We start from the raw sequence: 21,979 nt of genomic DNA, 5'->3' as shown, positions 1-21,979 counted from the left end.
GGGGGGGGGGAGAACGTATCTAAGGAAAGACACATGAGAGGATTTTCTCATAGAAAGCTACCTACCTACTGCCAGAGATTTTCCACCCAGCCAAAAAGAGTGAAATGACATTCATTCTTAGCTGACTGCTTTCTTTCTGCTGAAACCTACCCACCTATCGCGAATATTCTTCTCAAAAATCCGGCCCACACAGACAGAGCAAATGCAGAAGAAGAAGAATCTTAAGTAAAGGCCACTTCTATCCTCCTCCTCCTCTTCCCCCAGCAGCAGCAGTAGCCCCCCATACACATGTAATAGACTCATAGTGTATGCAACACCTCCTCTGCCCTCTCAACCCTCACAACCCGCCCAGCATCCAAAACCGCAATCCTATCCGCGTCGCGGATCGTCTCAATCCGATGCGCCGCGCTGACGATCGTGTAGCCCGCAAACTCTTCCCTGATCACCGCTTGCATCAGCCGGTCAGTCTCTGGGTCGATGGTACTGGTTGCTTCGTCTAGGAGGAGGATACCACCTGGACATGGGCCTGGGCTGGTGCCAGTGCCGCTGGTGCTGTTTTTCTTCCGGAGAATAGCTCTAGCTAGAGCGAACAGTTGCTGCTCTCCCTGGGACAGCGACTGCGTCGTCAGTTTCCTGTCTAGGGCCCCGTCCCTGTTCCCGCCCGCACACCGAGGATCGAGCAGCTGCTTCCCCCACAGACGGACTCTGCGCAGTGCGGCGATGATCTCCTCGTCTGTGGCATTTCCGGCAGGGTCGGCGTTGAAGCGCACCGAACAACCGGCGAGGATGAGCGGGTCTTGCGGGATGGCGATGATGACGCGCGAGCGGAGGATGGTTCGTGGGATGGTGGTGATGTCTATGCCGTCGATGAGGATGTGGCCGCTTTTTGGGTCTTGGAGGCGAAGGAGGAGTGAGAGGAGGGTGCTTTTGCCGCTAGATAACATCCCATATTGTCAGATTTCTTTTCGATATATGATATGAAACATTGCAGTGACTTGTTTGTAAGACTCACCTTCCTGTCCTCCCGCATATCCCGATCTTCTCGCAAGGCTTGATGCTCATGGATATGTTTTCTAGAGCGTTGGTTGTTTCACTGGAAACATTAGAAGGAAAGGGGTCCGAGATTGAAGAATCAAAGGATGAAACTCACTCATATGAGGCGGAAACTGAGCAGATCTCGATGGCCCCCCTAGCAGGCCAACTTGGCTCAGGTGGTATGTAATCTTCTCCTGCCTTGTCTTCTTCCGCCGGCATCTTCATCTCAAACGACCTCGTCCTAGCAATGGCACCGAGCGAGGTCTCCAGTGATGTCCAGCTGCTAATAAGCTCCTGCAGCGTCTGATTAAAGACCAGGATGGCAGTGAGAGACACTCCAAGATTCCCTGGATTGGTAGTAGTGCTCCGTAACAACATCGCGAGAGCGGTTACGATCACTGCAAGGACTGCAACAAGGAGATCGAGGACGACGTTCAGCCACCGCTGGATACAGTACAAAAGGTAATACGGCTTCTGCGATGCATCAAGCCGGCGCAGACACTCGTCTGTAACAGCTGACTGCCAGCCAAAGCTTCGGATGGTGGATAGGCCCTCGAGCGTTTCTACAAAGTGGGTGTAAAGAGGGCTTTTCGCCTCCAGGTCCAAGAATCGGAGCTGTCTGGATGTGCGCAGATAGAACTTTTGGACGTAGTATAACACAACCAGGCAAGGAGCGATCGTGATCGCCATGTGACTTGAACCTAGCGAGATCAATGCCGCTTGGGCAAAGCATTGTGTAATACCTGTTGACTTGGTTCAGCTTTCTCTAGCTTTCTGTCTGGGAAGGGAACCAGGCTCATCTGGTTCACGTGTTAGAACTCACTCAGAAATGTCCCAAAAGCCATTGTCGGCAACACTGCGTCCACAAGCGTCATATCTTGACTAAATCTGTTCAAGGTGGTCCCTGAATCGACTTCCGCAAAGAAACGCATTGGCGCTCGCATGACGGTTTGGATTAGGATCTTATGCAAAGCCGCTCCGGACTTCACGACGATCTTGATCATTATTTGCCTGGAATGAGTCAGTAGCCATACAGATACATCCGAATTGTTGGAAGCCAACCATATCATAAAACCCTGTGATGCAGAAGCAGCAACTGCGAGAAGGACGTATATCCCGATAAATCGTCCCGGATCTCGTCCGCTGTCCTCGGTAAACCACTTCAGCCATACCTCTACCTCTTGTCAATCGGGGGGGCGGGGGGGGGGCTTCCCAGGTATGGTATTGTTACTTGTACTCACGAGGGAATTGGCTGAAAATGTGTAGACAGTGATAATAATGAGAGCCGTCAGCGTGTATCTCCAACCGATTGCTTTCAAGTAATATGAGTTCAACATGAGTAAACCGCTATATCGCCGGTACGGCGAGAAACGTCAGCAACGTCGTCATCAGTTGGGGTCTTTATCATCTTCTTTCCCGGTGATACTTTAGATTGGTTTGAATCTTCGATGTCAGCGCTGTCCGTGGTTAGCTTGTCGAGCATCTCCTTGATGAAAGCATCCTTCGATTTCAAACTCTCAAAAGAGCCCTGCTCCACGACGCGACCATCTGGCCCAAGAACCACAATATGGTCGGCCAAGGAAAGATGGCGGACTGCTCAAACTATAAGTGGGAATTTTAAATTAGGTGTCAACAACTGTACTGACCAGTATGGGTTGCCAGGATCACAGTGGAGCCCGACTTTTGGAACAGCCCATCCTTCCCCAAGAGTCTTTCCACCAGCGTCTGCTCGGTCTTCATATCGACAGCACTGAAAACGTCGTCCAGAATCACAAGTTTCCTTCGCGCATAGACAGCATGAGCCAAGGCCTGAGCATTTGTCAGTGAAGCTGCAGAGTTACGTACTCCTTCTAATACGACTTACTAGGCGCTGTTTCTGACCTCCACTCAGTGCCAATGCCCGGCTCCCTACGACTGACTGATCGCCCTGCCGCATCTGAGAAATGTCGTAGTCGAGTGCGCAACTTCGAATCACTTCTCGGTACCATGCTGGTTCAAGTCCCGATGCTCCACACACAATATCCAAAATCGTCGTATTCTGCAGCCATGGAGTTTGGCTGCAGTAAGCCGCACCATCTTTCTTGGTTACTGATCCCTGTTCACATGGTACCTCCCCTAAGATGCCCTTCAGCAATGTAGTCTTGCCGCACCCGACCGGTCCCGTTATGACTGTTAGTGTCCCTGCCTTGACGCTCAAGTTGATGTCCTGAAGACAGAAACTAGAATCGACAGCTGGTCGAATATAAGCACCAGATATGGCGAGAGCCATTTCGTCGGATATGTTTGATAGTTCTGGATTCTTTATTTGATGCATCTCGAAGGATGGCCGCATTTCACCAGTCAATTTATCGCTGTTTGCCTCGCCAGTATGGGATTTGTCATGTATTGAAGGAGATATCAGCAACTTATGGATTCGATCGAAAGAGCCCAAAGCAGCAGTCACTGCAGGTATCGATGCCAGCAATTGAAAGGCCGGACTTGTTGTCGGGGAAATGATAGCAAGCGAAGTGAACGCCTGCACGGTCGACAGCTGGCTGGAGCTGTCCGCTTTCGCGCGAATTACAAAGGCGGCAAATGTTACAAGCAACGCACAAAGCTGCGGCAAACTCGCTGGTAAAGACCTTAGTTAAAATCCAAGAAGTGATGATGTTGAAGACACATACCGACCACATTCACCCAAACTATCAGCCATCGGAAATCTTTGGACAGATCCAGCTCGCGGAAGTCTTTGCGCCTGTAGGATCGTAGCCAGCTGATCGGAAATTCCAAGCATCTTCACGCTCTTCATGGACCTCAGCGCAGTCGAGATCATGCCCACTCGGCTTTGTATGGCCTGAACCCACATCTTTTGTTTTTCAGGCATGAAACTAGCCAGGTACATCTGTCCAGAAGTGCACGCTAACATCTGGAAGTCACATCTATCCCCGATTCAACCAAGATAAGAGCTTACCAAGGACAAGGACAATGGGAGCAATGCAAACTGCACCCAGTTGTCTCTCTAGAAGCCAAATACTAAGTCCAATCTCGATTAATCTCGCCCAAACTTCGTTGACTTGCTGCAAGGACTGCGCGATGATGTCAACATCAGTGCTCATGAGAGTAACTGCGGCTGATTCATCATAGATGCCGCGCGTAGAGAGAGGGTGCGAGTATATATCAACGAGATTACTTCTCCTCGAAACATTGTGATCAGGCGAAATAGCTGGTGTTTGTAGTGGACCGTGGAGATCTATACGACTTTAATTTCACAAAAGCCACGCAATGGGTATGTTGGTACATACCGCGATGCCTCCGTATATGAGTGCTGCAGCTCCAATCAGACCATATCGATCATTTCGAATTGTTGGAGTGTCCGGTTCACTAAGATAGCTGATCGCCCGATGGATAAAGAAAGTCTGGGCATAGGTAAACCCAATGAGGCAGAGTCTTGGAAAGATGATTCTAAGAATTGGCCATTGAAGACAAGCTACCGTCGCATAAATGAGGCTGGCCTTTTCTTTCGACCGGTCTGGAGTTCTGTCAGTATCTCAATTCGATGAAGGTAACTCCATACATACGCCTCTCCCACGCTGCTTGTATCTTCTCTTTTAGGGGAGCTGATTTTAAGGCCTCATCCGGCGAAAAGAAGTCTTCCAGCGATAAGATTTTGCGGAATCCTCCAACCAACAGAGAATTGAGCCACCAGAATACTGTGCGATTAAAGATACCGCTCGTTAACTCTGGTGGGTACTGGCGATAAAAGCTTCTGAGGTAATGCCGTTTGTTTCGAAACTCGAGCGTCAGAAGCAAGACCTTAGCTGCGATGCCCGCAGTGAATGTTACCACGATCGAGAATGGACGGTGCCGGATGAACAGAGTACGAGCCTGCACAGCATCCAGGAAAATAGAGACTAGAAGATAAATGCTCAGCAGCGACGATGGTCTGACGGACCTATTGTGCTCAATGGCAGAAAGAATAACGATTGCGAGGGCAGTCGTCAACGACAAAGCCGCTGCGGGAACTGCGGTCTGAATTGTATCGTGATGCACCCATAGGATCAAGAGTGGTACTTGTGATAAGGTTGATCTACTCGACAGGTCATTGGTTGACCAACAGAATACTAAACGAAATGTTATCTGTAACCAGAAAGAATTGTTGATGCGCTTTTCATTTCTATCTGCGCGATGGATGTCCATACATATTTGGATAATTCGATACAGGATCTGACTGATTACAATCACAACGGAATGCAACAACGGCAAGGTAACACAAAAAAGGAAGATCACATAAACGACGTGAATGATTCTCTCACCACGCTCATTGGTCGCGGTGTGCGAGGCCTCAATGGTGTCGTCTGCGGCGCAGATAATTGCCTTGACGTTGCTGTCAGCTTTTTCCTTTCCTTGACAAGGAGAAACGGTCATATCCTACCTGAGCGATATAATCAAGACAATGGACCCAGTGGACAGCGTCCTCATGGGCGGAGCCCGTCTTTGAAGCGGACGTAGAGTGATGAGGATTCTGAGACGTGCCAGGAAACAGCAATCCACGCAAGACAATCAGGCAATGCAGCTGATGAAACATTGAAACGCCGTGCTCGGAGATGGTGTCGTTGTCTTCCTTTACCCGAAGGAGACCTCCATTTGGAGGGAGAAGCAGAGATTCCCACGAGAGATCTGTCCCAGTCATACTCTCAAGGGCAGCAATGGGACGAAATGTCCGAGACAGAGGTGTAGTAGACCATGACGACTCAGGTAGGCAGGTCGTACTCTGAAGTCGGGTGATGTTACCGAATCTATCACCCGAGGAGAAGAATAAAATGCTTGGTACGACAATGACGATAAAAAGGACACTTAGCACAATCGACAGGATGCTCTTTGAGATGAGCATTTTGCCGTGAACTGGTCAATAATTGAAGTTATTTTAATACATTTCGATTGAACAGGAAGGAATTTAAAGAAAAAAAAAACAAGAGACGTTTACTAAACCCTTCAAACTGATAACATGATATCCTGAAGACTACGAATTTCTTCGTTCCATTTTGAACGCCTGCACCTTAGCGAAACTATAGATATGTCAATCGTGACACTGTCACATTGCATCTGCTTGCACCTCGCTACGAATATTCCCTTGCGGAGAAACAACGATTGGTGAGCATATGGAGCCACGTCAGCTCAAGAAATCAGTATTTCGACTTTTCCGTCTTCATCGTGAGCAGCAGGAATATCAACGTTCAACAGAAATAGGATTTATTGTCGTACATTCTCGGTTCAGTGCAGTCAGCAGCGCTATTCTAAACTGCGAGGTTCAACAGCACAGCCAGCGACAATAGAATTAGAAGGGTAGCCACAATCGAAGCGGTGTCACTATCCATGAATCATCTGCATGAACCCTTCTTTGGTGATATCAAAGGAAGCCTCGTTGAGTTGTCGAACAAACTACGTATCATGCCAACGCCCGTTCGGAGGAGTTGATAAATCTCTGCATTATTATGCAACTTGCCGGGATGTTTCCCATGCCAATAAGTAAAGATAGATAAGATAATGGGAAATCGAATTCTCGATAAGAAAATTCCGCCTTCATTTGTCCGGTGTTGGGCCATCTTCGGCACAGTTGAGAGAGGATTCTCGGACTCCACGCTGGCCCGCTATCTCAGGGCTGTCAAAATCATGTGGAAGAGTGCAATTGATGTCGATGATAGCGCGAGACTCTCGACACAGCGAAGATTTGCATCATGATGGAAGTGTGGCTGCATTTTCGTTTCTGCCGAATAGTAATGACATGCTTAACGGTATGTTGCATCAGTTCTACAACAACACTGCCATATCACATACAGGTAGTACTACTGTATGTCCACTTATCCAATTTCTCCACCCTCGAAACCGTCATCTTCATGAAACTGATACCACCCAAAGAGCTCCTTAAAACGGTGCGACATGACATGCGGCTCATACTCGGGAGGTCTCCGAATGGCCGCAAAAGCATCCACATCCAGCGAGTTCTCCTGCCGTTTCAAAATGGCCTCGAAATCCCGGAACTTGTGGTTGACATTTAAATCGGGGAACGCATTCGCCTGGGCATCCGCCCAGAAGTGCGTGTAGACATCGACGTTAGAGTTGCACATGAGGTTCTGCAGTGCGACACGTTGGTCCGATGGATGTCTGACGGAGGCGTCCTCCCCAGAGGCCATTTCTTGCCAAAGTAGTGGTCGAAGTACGCCTCGCGCCGGAGCCAGTCCAGGCAATGGATCTGGTGGAAGACGTCAAGGCGACCGATGCATAATTGATATTGACGGATTCTTCCAACAATGTACACCGATATCAAGATTATTGTCTCACAGGATACGGATACAGACGTTACATTGCGGAAATCGTCATCATTCTCCTGGATCGAGTGAGGTATTGCAGACGGAGGATGAGGAGCCAAGAAACTACAGAACGACAGCTATATATAATATGTACAGATAGTTTTGATCATCTTGTGCCCCTGATTTCCATGTACTATCTATCTATCTAAGAGAGGTACCTAACTCAGTCTACTTCCCATCTTTGCTTAAACTTCCACAGAAAAGTCAAAAGTGATCAATTGAGCATTCACGACGTTTCTGTCTTATCACAATGCATTACTCAACCTTCCTCTCCGCCCTCCTGGGACTCTCCATGACCCTCGTGGCGAATTCTGCACCTACGCCTGATCCCAACAATGAGTGTAGTAACTGTACGTACCTAAGTCTGCATTCGCTCTTTTGTCTTCTTCTTCCCTTTCCTCCTTTTCTTCCCCGTACTTTTCAGCAACTCCCCTCACTCGAGGAGGACATATGATAATACAAGAAAGAAAGAAAAGAAAGCCCCCTCCAAAAAAGCGTCACATAAGTTCTGCTATCACAAACAAGAAACTAAAAAGGAAAAAAATAAAACGAATAGCACCACTCTACCCTTGCATGCCCCCACCGAATAACAGGTTCGCGATGCCCGCCAAGAACCTGACGAAGCTCGAAGCCGCCAAACGAGCCGACGACGCAACCGTGGCGAACAGAGAGCTTGACCGAAAGACTAGTTGCGTGGAGAAACGGGCCGATAATGCAACTGCTCTGTACGCTTGTATTGTTGCGGACAGTGAGTGAGGTTTGAGTCTTGTCTTTCTGGCTCGTCACCTCAGGTGGTTGGTAAGGTCAACCTCTGGAGAGTGGAAGTGAAGTGAAGAGGAAAGGAAGAGAGGGTTGATATCAGTTTATGACCCAATTTTGTTTCCTTTACCTTTTTTTTAAAAAAAAAAAGATGAGTGGATTACCAGTACGGTGATCCTTAGTTTGTGGTTATGGTTTGCTTCATCGAGAATAGGAAGTCTCTCCCTCTCTCTATATCATCCTTTTCGTTTATGAGTAGTAACAGCAGAATGGATCAATAATCAATATGACCCTACCTTTACTAGTACAGTGGTGAATGGTTCAGAGTAATTTTTTTTTCCTTTTTTTTTCTTTTCTTTGATCAGGCTCATCCCCTTTTGCGAGGTAGACCTGTCACCAACATAACATGACCAATTTGCCATGCTGGTATATACTACCTAGGTAATCTATCAGTAGAAAAAGGGATTTCCTGGCAGCTAAACTGGTAATATGAATTGCGTCTATGCTCGTAGTATATCTATCAGCCTCATGATATATATCCAGGTTGACGGTCCAGTCGAATTTGCGTGCCATCCAGCCCCTGTCATTTTCCAGCTTTATTTTTTTTATCGTATCCATAAACGGCGTGAGTCATCACTGCCTTATAGAGGAAAGAAAGGGTAGTAAAGTTTTGCAGCATCAAGGCAGACTTGAGAGATGGAGCACTTAAGTAGACTGACTTGATTAAAGCACCAGCAGATCCTATTAAACTGGTTGTCAACGATATCTAGAGCAACTTGGGGGAGTACTAGGTAGGTACTATTACTTGGTCGTGAAGAACTATCCGATTTTACTTAAATCAGGATTATTCTCCGCCAGACGGACCCCGACCAACTGTAGCTACCTGCTACCGAACCTACAGTTTTACGGATTGTTACACGCACATGATAGTGGAAGAAGTCCTTTTCTTCGAGTAGGGGGTATATAGTAGCATAGATCCTAATAATTAATACTCTGTTCTCTCCACATCACTAATTCCGTCAACTACACCGTACCTGAGGCAGGTTTTTGTGGGGCAAAACTTTGAACATATACGTCACTCACCTCCTGTTCCTTCCCCTGAGTGTACCTGATTTAGTACCTTTCAAGAAAAACACGCTTCAATCCGGTACATACAGATCCATTTTTCAAACATGACCGCTGAACAACAGCAAGATAAGCCAGCGGTCGTCTGTGTGTTGTATGTGAATTCCGAAGTTCCTCCTGGGCGATTTCTGCATTCCTGACCTCCTTCTGACTCACGACAGCTGCGGCTCCGTGGCGGGGAACAACCCCGTCCACCTGGAAGCAGCGCGCGCCCTCGCCCACGAATTCCACAAGAACAATGTCAAACTCGTCTACGGCGGCGGCACCAATGGCCTGATGGGCGAGCTGGCGCGCACGCTGGTCTCCCTGTCCGGCCCGCAGGCCGTCCACGGCGTCATCCCGCGCGCCCTGGTCAAGATCGAGGACGGATACAAGAACTCGGAGGAGTCGACCCCGACCGAGAGCGAGGCTGAGGAAGGCAAGGTCCAAAAGGGCGCCGGCAAGGGCCACGAGCGCACCCTCCCCACGCTGATGGACAAGACGACCCTGCTGAAGGAGTCGGAGTACGGCGTCACCACCATCGTGCCGGACATGCACACCCGAAAGCGTCTGATGGCGACGAAGGTGCTGGAGGGTGGTCCCGGGTCCGGGTTCGTCGCCCTGGCCGGTGGCTTCGGAACCATCGAGGAGGTTATGGAGATGACGACGTGGAATCAACTCGGCATCCACAAAGTTGGCGTCGTCCTGGTCAACATCGACGGCTACTGGGACGGGCTGCTGGAGTGGGTTAAGAACTCCGTCAAGGAAGGGTTTGTGAGCGAAGCCAATGGCAAGATTCTGGTGGCCGTCAACGACGTCAAGGATGTCTTGCCGAAACTGAGGGAGTATAAGGCCAGTGAGGACCGATTGAAGCTGAACTGGGGTGAGGAGTGAAACAAGAAGGAGTTTTCTCCGAGTATCCGATCGTATATCCCGGCTTGTTTATAATTTGCTAGGTTAGACGGATAGACGGATACATTATGTGTGACGGTAGATGATGCCTTACGACTGAAAAATGCATGAAGGTTATGATACGCATTAACTGTCTCATGTGTCATCGATAGAAACTTCCACAGGAAGGAATCAGGACTTTTAATATCTAAAAGACATTTTCCTCATTATTATGCGTCCACTTCCATCTCCCCCTCCCCTCCAGCGCCTTCTGAGGCGTGGTCTAGGGCCTCCAGCAGAGGCGCGATCTCCTGGCCGTCATACAGCTTAAAGTTCTCAATCTTGCTCTTCGAGCCTGGGGGAGCCAGTCCCACAACACCCACAGTAGTATTCTCAACTGTCAGCTCTTTATCCTGAGACAACGTCTCCTTGAGTGCTTTCAACCCGTGGCTGATCAGCTGATCCCGGGTGCTATCCGCGAACTGCTCCAGATTTCTTTCCAAATACGTCCGGGCCATCTGGGACCGGGCACCAATTGCGCACGCCAGCATCTCCTGCGTCAGCCCCGACGGTTGGAACTCGTACAGATGAGGCCCGGAGTCGTCCACGCCGGCGACAAGGAGCCCGACACCGTAAGGTCGCTTGCCGTAGTGCTGTGTGTTGGTTTGAGCGCGGTCTCCGATCTGGGCGACAATCCGGTCCAGAGGGATGGCGCGGCCATAGGTCAGCCTCGACCCAAGAGACTGCTGCTTCATGAAGTTCGAGAGCACGCGGGCATCGGAGGAAAGACCAGCAATGGCAATACCCATATGGGAATCGATCTCGATGACCTTCTTCTGGTACGAGGAGAGCTCTTCGGCGTTGCGCTAGAAAATAAGTCAGTTTCCATAATTGGAAATATGCCAATATACCCCTCCTCATCCGACGATAGCCTGAATGAGATTCGTACCTTTAAGCCGACGAGGACAGCATGTGTTTTGCTCACTAGTCCTACTACGACAGAACCCTGCTTCACAGCCTCCTGTGCATATTCGACCTGAAATATCCGCCCCTGCGGCGAACTATGGAAGAGTAAATCAGCACCCCCGAAACTTGTAAACCGTGCGATCAACCTTACAAGGTCACTGAATCGTTATCGTAGTTGTTTCTGAACATAGTGGAGGACTAGGGATGGGAAACGGCGGAAGGGTAGGACAAACTGGTAGGAGGGACAAAAGGGCCTTTCAAGGAGGACAGGAAATACAAATTGTGGGTGTGAAAATACTGTTTGGTGGAGAGTCAAGAGTATACAGGACCTGGGCGATTCGATGCGGCAGGCAGTCAGCGACGACGCGGTGACTTGGAGCTCGCAGCCCGTTTGGGACAAGGCGTGGCTTGTGCCGCTTTGTCAGTTGGCCCTCAGCCTGCCAAGCCTCACCTCCCGCATTGTTGGAGAGTCGCCGAGGCCAGTCAACCTCACCTGCGAGTTGCGACCTCTCTAACAGGCACTTCCACCCCAAGCAATCGGACTCCAATTCCTTTGCGGATGAGGGGTGTATTTGCGCGACTATTCTGATGCCATATCATAAAAGGCGTTCCCAGTTCTACCCTTACCCCGACTGCTTCTGCGATCACTCATCAGGCAACCACGGCAACCACATTTCTGTTTCTGCTTGACACTCTTGCGGCGCTTTAATCATGGCAGGGTTAAAGACAATAATAGTTCTCTCTTTTGTATGGCCCTTGCCGATTTCTTCTTCGCGATGATGGAGAGTGATGTCTGACTTTGAACCGCAGATTCTGGCCATCGGCTTTCTCCTGGTCATCCTTTCTTCGGCGCTGTGGCACAACTTCCTTCCTCTGCTCGTAGTTGCGACCTATGTGATTGCGCCCTTGCCCAACTGGATCTGCAGTCGGTGTGGGAACCCGGATGATTTCATTGAGAGCTCCGGCAATGCCGCGGCTGACTTTGGACGTTTCTTGACGGGGTTCCTGGTTCTGATGGGAATTGGTATGTGCTCGCCAGCTATAACCTTGAAGTCTCCAATCTCCAATAGGGCAATGGAGTGGGGCAATGAATCTGTCAGGTTGAACCTAGGCTAATGCCCGTCGCAGCACTCCCAACCGTTCTCGCTCACAGCGGCGCTATTGAGGTCCCAGCGATGATCATGTCGATCCTCGGGGGTCTTCTTATATACGGAACCATCATCAGTTTTACGATGTTTTTCAAGGAGCAGGAAGAGTTCTGATGATCACGTACGGCTATGACGGTGGACATATGACTTCGAGAGCCTCGGGAGGAAGTTTTAGATGAGCGCTATATGTTACCGACATTATCTGCTTGCTTCAGTTGCTACTGTCTCGCACACTCGAGTTTCCCGCTTTTCTGTATGCTGAGCGTACTTATATCCAGGCTTGTGTGATTTTTGATGTCTTTTGAATTGCTGCGATGATTTCCCTAGTGTTACGTGTTTATTTATGTACTATAAACACTGAGATGGAAATAGAGCGTCTATGAGGAAATTCAATGGTCTGACATGAAAAACGCCAACTATTACACATGGTTAACTTGGGCTGGTCCAATTGAGGTCGTGTCACGTGATAACGTGTCCCATTTCAGCAAGCGCGACGCGTGAGTAGAATGACATATCTCCATAATCCATTGTACATACACTCCAACCGAGTACACTGAATAAATGACTTTAAAGAGGTGAGATAAGAATGAGTCACACGACACAATGGAGGTTTGGTCGGGGAACATCACAACAGGCACAGGATCTCTGTTAGGTATGTACAGACCTCAAGCACGCGTGGTGATACTGGCTGGATTCGCGCTGACCACTGACCGCCACTCCATCTCACTATCGTAGGGGTCAAGCTTGTCAATTCTTCTCCACATCGCCAATGCGTGATTTCAAAAGACGTGAAACTCTCCCTTCACAGCCTCGTGAACCCGGCCTTGATACCGCTCTACGCCCGCGCGGGGCCTAGCGTCGAAGTACACTGCACCAACATAGAAACTTCACAATGGCTCAAGACCAGATTGTTAAGCAGCCTCTGGCTGGAAGAGGAGGACGATGATCTTGACAAAAGCAAATCGATGCAATGCCCTGTCGGCCTTCTGGTCAATGTCGAAGGCTCCAGAGGAGGCCATCCCTCTGGATGTATCGTGTCGGATCTCCTTATCTACGGGGTCTTGTCCACCCCGGACACTCTAGGGCGACCTCCTTCTCCTCCGAACTCTTCTTCTCCTGGTGATATACAGCAGGATGAACCACATACGCCGGTGAAGAGAGAGCTGCGGATATACGCTGCACCGTTATCGGCGTCTTTCGTACAAAAGGCCCAGAGCTTGCCTTCTCCGCCTTCAAGTCCGGGGGATAATGGCTCAGGATATGAATCTGAATTTGCACAATTCATTCCGGATGTGCGATCGCCAAGTCCAAAGCGAAAGCGCATAGCGACGATCTTCGAGGTTGCTGCGCAGCACCATAGGAGCGTTCGGCAGCGGGGAGGGGAAGCAGTATCGCAGCTAATGGCCAATGCAACTTCGCACTCCCAGACGGCTCCTCACCTACATCCATTGACGGTGAAAAAGGAACCAGAAGACGTTAGCAATCCTGCCTTGGAAAGACTGGTATTGAGACGGTCACGGTCTCTTTCTCTGGGTGGCAGCCTACGTGTTGGCAAGACTGCGGATGCGCGCGCTGAAGATCCCAGACCTAACACCGCAAAAGGCCAAATTCGTCAAATACCGATCAAACGAGAGGCCTCACATTCCTTTGTCGAGACAGAAAGTCAGTTGGCTGTCTCGTCTGCTTGCCACGGAGATGAAGAGTCGGCGGCGTCGCCAAAAGATGCTCAGACCATCATATCTGAGAACAAGGCTTTGATCACGCGGACGATACTGACTTGCATGCGTCTGTACGGCTTTCACCGGAAAGCCAGCAGATCTGCTTCCACGAGCAAGAACGTCAGCACAAATTCGCACCAGGAACTCGACCCCCTAAACGAGCACAGCATTGTTGCAGAAACTCTGACTGTACCTGGGGAGCATGGCCATAGTCATGGCCATAATCATGGTCCGTCGGCTATATCATCATCATTCTCTTCTACCTCCGACGAGGACGAATTCAAAGCCATGTACCACGCCACGTACAAAGCATCCACCTTTGCATTGCGGAAATACCTCAAACCTCCTCCTCCCTCCGAACACGACAGTGACATGATCCCTCCTGTCCTGTCAAAAGAGAGAGTGACCAATGTGGTAGACGGCATTCTGAAATTGTTTTGTGAGGATAGTTGAAGCTTCTTATCTTCTTCCTAGCAGGAAGAGAAAAGCAATACTATTATTTATTGCATTTCCAAGCGCGGCGCAACGAGGGACGGGACGGGACAGGACAGGACAGGACAGGGAAATGAAATTTCTTGGTCACAAATTTTTTTTACACGTTATGAACGAGTGAATGAATGGATATACAGGTACAGATAGGGTCTAACTAACTGAACTAACTAAATGAATGTATGACATTATGACCATTTTTGAGTATGGTTACAACCTCGATTTTTCTCGTATTTTTCATAGTCAGGGCTGAGCAATAATAGCTCTGTATATATAATGTTGTCGTATCATATTACCTAGGTAGGTAGGTAATGAATGAACGGATTGATGGATGGATGGATTAGGTACATAGGTAGACAGGGTCTAACTAAATAAACTAAATAAATAAATATGACATTCTGACCCTTAGAGATGGGCTACAACCTTGTGTCTTCCTCGGTTTTTCATTTTCTTTTTTTTTTCTCAGACTGTATAGTCAGAGATGAACAATAATAGGTTAATAGGTCCATTGTCAGATCATATCATGTCATATCATATAATGAATGGATGAATATATGCCTAGGTAGGTAGACAGGGTCTAACTAACTACCTAAATAAATAAATATACAGAGTATAACATTAATCATGACCATTTTTGGGGTTAATTACAAGTGTAACTTGTCTCTTTCTCTCTATTTTTTGTAGTCGGCAATGAAAAATAATAGGTGCATTGCCAATGTCATATAATGAATGAATGAATGAACGCTAGCAGATCATCAAGTTCCAAAATCCATTCATGCAATAACTTACCTAACTACTGACTGACTCACTGACGGACATAGTAAGCAAGCAAGCAAGCAATAGCGAGCCACCTAATAGTTCTGAATACAGTACAGACACGGGACTCTGACTCGGATATCCATAACATAGCATAACATAACACGAAGTGGGGTAGTATAAATGACAAAAAGCACACACATGCCTATGCCTACATAGATAGTTGCATACATAAGTAACATAAAACATAACCAACAATCCATCATCCATCATCCATCATCACACGCCGGAATAATCCTGACAATAATAATGGAAAAAACATGGTCATGGACCAACCAAAGAGCTACTGACGAATCCAGCGTTCCTTACAGACTGGCTGAGGGTATGACTGCTCCTGTAGAAGTATTCGTTCGCTCGGATAAAGCTGAAAGCCTGACCAATTCGATCAATCAACTCTTCAATTCAATGCTTCTATAGCTACCTAGAGGTACAGCTATAGAGCCAAATTGTAGGTGTAGTCATCTTCCATGTTTTGCGATATCCAGAGGACGACGGTGCTGAAGGGAGGAAAGTAACGAGTTAGCGAAGTTGTTTTTCTCGTGGAGGAATAGACTAGAAAACATACCTAAGCATAACCAAGCTGTTGGCGACGACGTTGGCGATGCCAAAGTACAGCGTTGGCAAGGGGTATCCTTTGATAACGTATTTGAGGACCATGACCGTCTTGATTTTCGAACACATTAGCGTCGTCGTCATGACCGCGTAGGTGACAGATAGACAGGTGAGATACTCACCACACTACCAGCCAACCCCCCCGCCAACAACGCAAAGCCCAAAAACAGTACAAACCGCGCCTTCCACGCTACTCCACTCCCGCTATAGCTGAAGCTGTCGGCGCTCAGCCGCGACTTTTCGATCGAGTTGATCACCAGCATCCCCAGCGCGGAGCAGATACCCGGGATCCAGTCGACGAATTTGACGTGCACGTTGGAGCCGTTGCGCGAGCTGTGCGAGAAGGCGGCTGCGTCGACGAGGAAGAAGAATCCTAGTGAGAACTATAAACGCACAAAACGAAAGGGTTAGTTATTTTGTCTGTCGCAAATGGGAAATAAAGGAATTGGGATTGGAAAAGTAAAAAAAAAAACAAGTTGTTGCGACTTGCAACCGACGTACCAATGCACCGGCAGAATAGACGCCCGCGATGCGGATGTTGGAGTTGTTGAGCCATTCCGGCTTGGAGAATCGCCACAGGCGATTATCTGAGGGGTCCATGACGGGGTCGCAAAGGGAGAAATTGATGATACAGAGGTATAAGGTTGCGAGCGCTCTGATGCGGACTGAGCAGATAGATGGACGTCCAGCTATCTCTGTACTGATGCCTGGCACGAGGTCGGGGTAGACTGACCAAGAGTGGTTTAGCGTGGTTTGGGAGTAACGTTCTTACATAATCCAAATATAGCTGCCAAGGTCTCAATAGCAGAAAAGCAAGACCAGATCAAGAATAAAAGAGGAGAATTGGGCAAAAATTAGTAGACCATTTATGTTGTGTTACTGGAATATGCTCTAGCAGGGTATGACTTCTCCGTCTATTCTGCCCTCGTTCTCTGTTAACAAATTGTTGTGACATCATTAATTTTGTAGATATGGTCTCCCTCTCGCTGCAGGGATTGTATCATGTATGTACATGTACATACACATCTGCCTTTCATGAAATGTTGTGGTAATCCATAACATTCATCCACATCTAGTCCCAATGACAAGGGATTCAACAGTGTGTATCCAGCACACAGTGCAATTTCGTTCCAGCATCCGGTAAGATCCAACACATGCATAAACTCGTCATCTCGTATCTCATATCAAACATCCCGCAATGCTTTACCTTGCAATAATGCGACTCCTGTAATGGCACGGGACTTAGAGTTCCTGCCATCTCGCAAGCAAGGTAGGATTGACGGACGTAAGCGCCGAGCGCAGGGGTTCGTGGACGATGAAGCCTTCTCATACATCGCTGATTCGCTACCCAATTCGGGATGATCAGGTATGACTTGACTCTTGACCAGCCGATAGCTCATTCGTCGTCGGCATGAGAGCACCACCGCCATATGCAAATCACCCGGTCGATTCAAAGTCTGCCCGCTCTAGACTTTTATTATTCAGGAGGATTCAGATTCAACAGGGTGCGCTCTGAGTTTATCCATGATGGCGTCGATAGCGTCCATGTCTGCCGCGTCGACTCGGTCCGCTCCGGCATACCCTGCAGGGAGATGTTTGACAAGCTCATCCATGGCAGGCTGATAGTTGCGCACCGCGGAAGAAAGCGCGTAGATGGCTTTTCTGCGGACTTTGGGATCGGGGTCGGTGGTCGAGAGAGAAAGGAGGGTCGGAAGAACGTTGAGACCAAGTAGCTGTACAAGTCAAAGGAATTAGCGTCAGCCAACAGCTGGACAACAATTGTACCCAGACTTACCTTGTCCTGACCCTTCTGGTTATTCTGCACTGCAGTACCAACGCACCACGCGGCCATGCGGCGCATGTCCGGTTCCTTGTGCTGGAGGAGCCCGACGAGAGGCGTCCACAGCCCCAACGGCTCCATGTTGTTGGCATTATCAATCGTCTCCACCAGTTGCTCGAAATTGTCGAAGGCGATCAGCTTGTTTTCCAAATCCACCTCATCCGAGAGAAGAGCGGCCATGGCTTCCTTCATCAGGTCGGCATCGGAGGGGCCGCCAAACAGAGCTGCCAGAACCTCCGGATTCAGACCGCGAGCCGATGGCGGAGGCACTGAGGCATCATTGGCATCTGTTGGTTGTCGGGCGGCATCCGAATTCTCAATACTCCATTTGAGGAGATTACTCATGCGGGGATCCATGTTGGACAAAAATTTTCAGAGAAATTTGTGCCTGTCGAGATGTAGTGTTGTATTCCTGGAGAGGGAAAATTGAATAGTGAGAAAACTAAATTTTCTCAGAGAAAATTTGTTGCAGTGGTGACAAGTAAGAAGCTTTATTTTCAGAATCTACACACTCACAATGTATATACCTCTGACTACTGACTACTGACGTTTTCTCGCTCTCACGGCCCATAGTAGGTTCGCGCGGCAGCGGTTTCCTTCCACGCCCTTCCACTGCCAAGAACAGCCTTAGTCAGCAGTGGCGTTGTGGCTCAGCAGTACAAAGCAGTGTGTGTGGTGATAATCATGAATGTTACTGATTATGAGCATTCAAAACAGACAGCAGTTATAATTTGGTACAGGTAGCCACTCTGCTTGTTATTCTTTTCGTTCTGGAAAACCTGCCTTGATGAGTTGGTGTACCTTACTACCTACCCCTTATATTTCTACTGCTGCTGCCCCGCCAACTGTGGCTGGAGCTCCCGCCTCAATGCCTCAGCAACCCCGCGCCAGCGCACGATCATGCTCTCGCGGATGTGCAAAATGGCGGTAAGCGGCAATCTGGCTGGACCTGCCCAACCATCCTCGTGCCAATTCCCCTGGTACCCGACGGATTGCTGAAAGATGCACAATGACCACGAATATACGACATTATATGAGGTTCACCTGACACTTGCTGCGCGTCAACAGGACAAGGATCCGGTTATACAGCTGCCTGAATAGCAGAGGCAGACGCATTCTTGAAGGGTAAGGACGTCAGCACGTAGATATCGTTCTGCCTTTGTACTCTTCCTTGCACGTCCACTGCCGCCGTCGTAAGCTATTCTAGTCAACAAGGATTCAATATATTACTCGGAGTAGGTAGCTTAGGCAACTTCACACAGCCGTGGTATCTTGTTTCCTAATGCAGTGTCTGGTGATCATAACCTCCCAAGCGCCTTCCGCCGCTGGCGGACGTTGAGACAGCCTCCGGCAGCCCCACGAGACCTGCCAAGGTTTGTTGCCATCGCATTTCCGGGACCCAAGTATGGGGTACAATAATCCATTCAGTATTGTTCTGCCTAGTTGTCCGCAGTACGTGGCATGCTGAGTGTTCTACGGTTCAGTTGCCATCACAGCCCGGAGGAAGCGTGGAAATGCAGAGGCGGAGCGGCGGATGGCAAAAACAGGCCTGGCAGTCGTGGGCCGCTAGTGGCTCGCCGGACAGCCAATACGTCCCACAGCGGGCACCGCAAGCACCGCCTGGGAAGCCCAAGAGCCCAGAGCCCCCAGTGCTGGACAGCCTCCAATGCCTATTAGATATTAGCCCGGCGTCAAGCAGGCTAAGCGGCACACACCATCCTGCCTCTCCGGCCCTCTCCCTGGAGTCCTGGACTGTTAGTAAGGGAGTGACCCCCCGTTGCCCACCCTGCCACACCGGCACCATCTCATCAACCTCCCGACCCAAACTCGGCTCGACTCTCTCAACATCTCCACCGTCGCAAGCGCTTCTTCTCTTTCTCCCACCTGTTTATCATCCACCCCTACCTGGACAGTTGTCCTCCTCCTTCTCTCGATCCTTCTCACATCACTACCTTTTCGATTCTCTCCCTTGCGTCCTTACTCCCTACTCTTTTTTTCCCCCCTTGTCCCTAATTCACAACAGTCATCATGGAAGGTATGGCTCTTCCCTGTTAATGACACCTCAGCGGCTTCTGCCAGCACCTCAGCGCCACTGACTCCGGCGCAAACCTCCACGCTCAGAGAGATGCTGACTTTTCTGCTTCGTTATAGAGGAAGTTGCTGCCCTCGTTATTGACAATGGGTATGTCTCCCACCAAGCTGTCTGGGAGCGCCTTTGTTCCCAGCTCGTTGCCCACGAGGCTCCATTATCACCGCCATGATTCCCCTCATCCTAGGCCATCCAGCCGTCGAAAACACCTCCCTCAAGAATGATTCAGACAGAAACTGATATTTTGCGTATAGTTCGGGTATGTGCAAGGCCGGTTTCGCCGGTGACGATGCACCTCGAGCTGTTTTCCGTAAGTCAACCCCCACAAATCGAGCCCTCTGCTACGCAGTTTCGTGATAGCGCGAACTGCCCCTGCATGGTGGCTTTTCAGCCCTCGTGCTGGCCCTGTAAAACGTGCAATACTGACAGCTCGAATAGCGTCCATTGTCGGCCGTCCCCGTCACCATGGGTATTTTCCCCTCCTTCGACCGCGGAGCGGTCCTCCTGCGAGAGAACGGTGTTATGAGACTAACTAGTCCCGTAGTATCATGATTGGTATGGGCCAGAAGGACTCATACGTCGGTGATGAGGCACAGTCCAAGCGTGGTATCCTGACCCTGAGATACCCCATCGAGCACGGTGTCGTCACCAACTGGGATGACATGGAGAAGATCTGGCACCACACCTTCTACAATGAGCTGCGTGTCGCCCCCGAGGAGCACCCGGTCCTTCTGACTGAGGCTCCCATCAACCCCAAGTCCAACCGAGAGAAGATGACCCAGATCGTCTTCGAGACCTTCAACGCCCCTGCCTTCTACGTCTCCATCCAGGCAGTGCTGTCCCTGTACGCTTCCGGTCGTACCACCGGTATCGTGCTCGACTCCGGTGATGGTGTCACCCACGTTGTGCCCATCTACGAGGGTTTCGCCCTGCCCCACGCCATCTCGCGTGTTGACATGGCTGGTCGTGACCTGACCGACTACCTGATGAAGATCCTTGCCGAGCGCGGCTACACCTTCTCCACTACCGCTGAGCGTGAAATTGTCCGTGACATCAAGGAGAAGCTCTGCTATGTCGCCCTCGACTTCGAGCAGGAGATCCAGACCGCCTCCCAGAGCTCCAGCCTGGAGAAGTCCTACGAGCTGCCTGACGGTCAGGTCATCACCATCGGCAACGAGCGTTTCCGTGCTCCTGAAGCTCTCTTCCAGCCTAGCGTTCTGGGTCTTGAGAGCGGTGGTATCCACGTCACCACCTTCAACTCCATCATGAAGTGTGATGTCGACGTTCGTAAGGATCTGTACGGCAACATTGTCATGGTATGTCTCCTTTTGTCAGTCCACAGAAATCAAAAGAAAGACCCCACTAACCTCTTCTAGTCTGGTGGTACCACCATGTACCCTGGTATCTCCGACCGTATGCAGAAGGAAATCACCGCCCTGGCCCCGTCCTCCATGAAGGTCAAGATCATCGCTCCTCCTGAGCGTAAATACTCCGTCTGGATTGGTGGTTCCATCCTGGCCTCTCTGTCCACCTTCCAGCAGATGTGGATCTCCAAGCAGGAGTACGACGAGAGCGGTCCCTCGATCGTCCACCGCAAGTGCTTCTAAGGTACGAAAAGCAAGTCGCTCTCCGCTTGGCTCCTTGATCCCTTTTTCTTCACCTGATTCTTTTGTTGCGACGGTCCTGACTTTTGGGGGGTTGTTGTGTCCCATTTTTCGCAGATGCGCCAGATGGTTGCTCGGTTGCTCCTCATTTGTTCGTTCTTCCTTACCTGGTGTATCAAAATGTAAGTCGAATACGATGGTGGCTGGTAGACCTCGGATTCGATCTATGGAAATAGAGACTGCTATGGAAGAAAAGAGTTTCTTCTCTTCTTGACTTGAACTCTCGATCCGTAAGGAACTTACTTTCTACCCGTTTTAATTCAATCAAATCAATCGATTTAAATTTTACCTAACCTACCTACGGGAAAGGAGTGGTGTTGGAGACAAAAAAGTTAGGGAAGAAACTTGGTGAAACTGGGCATTATTACTATTATTATTATTTTACTATCCTATAGTTCTTTTACTACTTATCCTTTTAACTTTGTGTGCTCGTGCAGATTCTTCTTTTTCGTATCTCTTGCTTTCTTTTCTTTTCCTTTTTTTTTAACCCCTTCCCCCCCC

General features: G+C 49.3%; 12 protein-coding genes across 12 annotated transcripts; 4 read left to right on the top strand and 8 right to left on the bottom strand.

Annotated features, from left to right (window-relative positions):
- Positions 1–299: 299 nt before the first annotated feature.
- Positions 300–2,039, bottom strand: VTN77DRAFT_1839 (uncharacterized protein; the record flags this gene model as incomplete). Its single annotated transcript, XM_069417614.1, has 4 exons — positions 300–933; positions 1,013–1,093; positions 1,151–1,778; positions 1,859–2,039. 4 exons carry the CDS (start codon positions 2,037–2,039, stop codon positions 300–302), a joined length of 1,524 nt encoding a protein of 507 aa, XP_069272798.1.
- A 326-nt stretch (positions 2,040–2,365) lies between these two features.
- Positions 2,366–3,367, bottom strand: VTN77DRAFT_1838 (uncharacterized protein; the record flags this gene model as incomplete). Its single annotated transcript, XM_069417613.1, has 3 exons — positions 2,366–2,628; positions 2,682–2,844; positions 2,900–3,367. 3 exons carry the CDS (start codon positions 3,365–3,367, stop codon positions 2,366–2,368), a joined length of 894 nt encoding a protein of 297 aa, XP_069272797.1.
- Positions 3,368–3,440: 73 nt separating this feature from the next.
- On the bottom strand, positions 3,441–3,916 carry VTN77DRAFT_1837 (uncharacterized protein; the record flags this gene model as incomplete). The annotated part of the gene is made up of 2 exons (XM_069417612.1): positions 3,441–3,645; positions 3,699–3,916. 2 exons carry the CDS (start codon positions 3,914–3,916, stop codon positions 3,441–3,443), a joined length of 423 nt encoding a protein of 140 aa, XP_069272796.1.
- A 210-nt stretch (positions 3,917–4,126) lies between these two features.
- On the bottom strand, positions 4,127–5,211 carry VTN77DRAFT_1836 (uncharacterized protein; the record flags this gene model as incomplete). The annotated part of the gene is made up of 3 exons (XM_069417611.1): positions 4,127–4,264; positions 4,317–4,543; positions 4,593–5,211. The coding sequence occupies 3 exons, from the start codon at positions 5,209–5,211 to the stop codon at positions 4,127–4,129; spliced, it is 984 nt and encodes a 327-aa protein (XP_069272795.1).
- A 4,102-nt stretch (positions 5,212–9,313) lies between these two features.
- VTN77DRAFT_1835 (uncharacterized protein) lies at positions 9,314–10,139 on the top strand (the record flags this gene model as incomplete). Its single annotated transcript, XM_069417610.1, has 2 exons — positions 9,314–9,360; positions 9,428–10,139. 2 exons carry the CDS (start codon positions 9,314–9,316, stop codon positions 10,137–10,139), a joined length of 759 nt encoding a protein of 252 aa, XP_069272794.1.
- A 227-nt stretch (positions 10,140–10,366) lies between these two features.
- Positions 10,367–11,291, bottom strand: VTN77DRAFT_1834 (uncharacterized protein; the record flags this gene model as incomplete). Its single annotated transcript, XM_069417609.1, has 3 exons — positions 10,367–11,002; positions 11,086–11,197; positions 11,254–11,291. The coding sequence occupies 3 exons, from the start codon at positions 11,289–11,291 to the stop codon at positions 10,367–10,369; spliced, it is 786 nt and encodes a 261-aa protein (XP_069272793.1).
- A 522-nt stretch (positions 11,292–11,813) lies between these two features.
- On the top strand, positions 11,814–12,364 carry VTN77DRAFT_1833 (uncharacterized protein; the record flags this gene model as incomplete). The annotated part of the gene is made up of 3 exons (XM_069417608.1): positions 11,814–11,849; positions 11,913–12,126; positions 12,231–12,364. 3 exons carry the CDS (start codon positions 11,814–11,816, stop codon positions 12,362–12,364), a joined length of 384 nt encoding a protein of 127 aa, XP_069272792.1.
- A 489-nt stretch (positions 12,365–12,853) lies between these two features.
- On the top strand, positions 12,854–14,421 carry VTN77DRAFT_1832 (uncharacterized protein; the record flags this gene model as incomplete). Its single annotated transcript, XM_069417607.1, has 2 exons — positions 12,854–12,902; positions 12,986–14,421. The coding sequence occupies 2 exons, from the start codon at positions 12,854–12,856 to the stop codon at positions 14,419–14,421; spliced, it is 1,485 nt and encodes a 494-aa protein (XP_069272791.1).
- A 1,285-nt stretch (positions 14,422–15,706) lies between these two features.
- On the bottom strand, positions 15,707–16,485 carry VTN77DRAFT_1831 (uncharacterized protein; the record flags this gene model as incomplete). Its single annotated transcript, XM_069417606.1, has 4 exons — positions 15,707–15,770; positions 15,839–15,936; positions 16,008–16,268; positions 16,387–16,485. 4 exons carry the CDS (start codon positions 16,483–16,485, stop codon positions 15,707–15,709), a joined length of 522 nt encoding a protein of 173 aa, XP_069272790.1.
- An 881-nt stretch (positions 16,486–17,366) lies between these two features.
- On the bottom strand, positions 17,367–18,082 carry VTN77DRAFT_1830 (uncharacterized protein; the record flags this gene model as incomplete). The annotated part of the gene is made up of 2 exons (XM_069417605.1): positions 17,367–17,618; positions 17,681–18,082. The coding sequence occupies 2 exons, from the start codon at positions 18,080–18,082 to the stop codon at positions 17,367–17,369; spliced, it is 654 nt and encodes a 217-aa protein (XP_069272789.1).
- Positions 18,083–18,549: 467 nt separating this feature from the next.
- Positions 18,550–18,841, bottom strand: VTN77DRAFT_1829 (uncharacterized protein; the record flags this gene model as incomplete). Its single annotated transcript, XM_069417603.1, has 2 exons — positions 18,550–18,720; positions 18,770–18,841. The coding sequence occupies 2 exons, from the start codon at positions 18,839–18,841 to the stop codon at positions 18,550–18,552; spliced, it is 243 nt and encodes an 80-aa protein (XP_069272788.1).
- Positions 18,842–19,753: 912 nt separating this feature from the next.
- Positions 19,754–21,421, top strand: VTN77DRAFT_1828 (actin; the record flags this gene model as incomplete). Its single annotated transcript, XM_069417602.1, has 6 exons — positions 19,754–19,760; positions 19,877–19,907; positions 20,069–20,124; positions 20,253–20,283; positions 20,359–21,130; positions 21,191–21,421. 6 exons carry the CDS (start codon positions 19,754–19,756, stop codon positions 21,419–21,421), a joined length of 1,128 nt encoding a protein of 375 aa, XP_069272787.1.
- Between the last annotated feature and the right edge of the window lie 558 nt (positions 21,422–21,979).

This window comes from Rasamsonia byssochlamydoides (genome assembly GCF_041956645.1).
Source record: "Rasamsonia byssochlamydoides strain NRRL 3658 unplaced genomic scaffold VTN77scaffold_142, whole genome shotgun sequence".
NCBI lineage: Eukaryota > Fungi > Ascomycota > Eurotiomycetes > Eurotiales > Trichocomaceae > Rasamsonia > Rasamsonia byssochlamydoides.
Note: the sequence above shows the minus strand (reverse complement) of the source record. Positions and strands in the feature narration are given on the sequence as shown.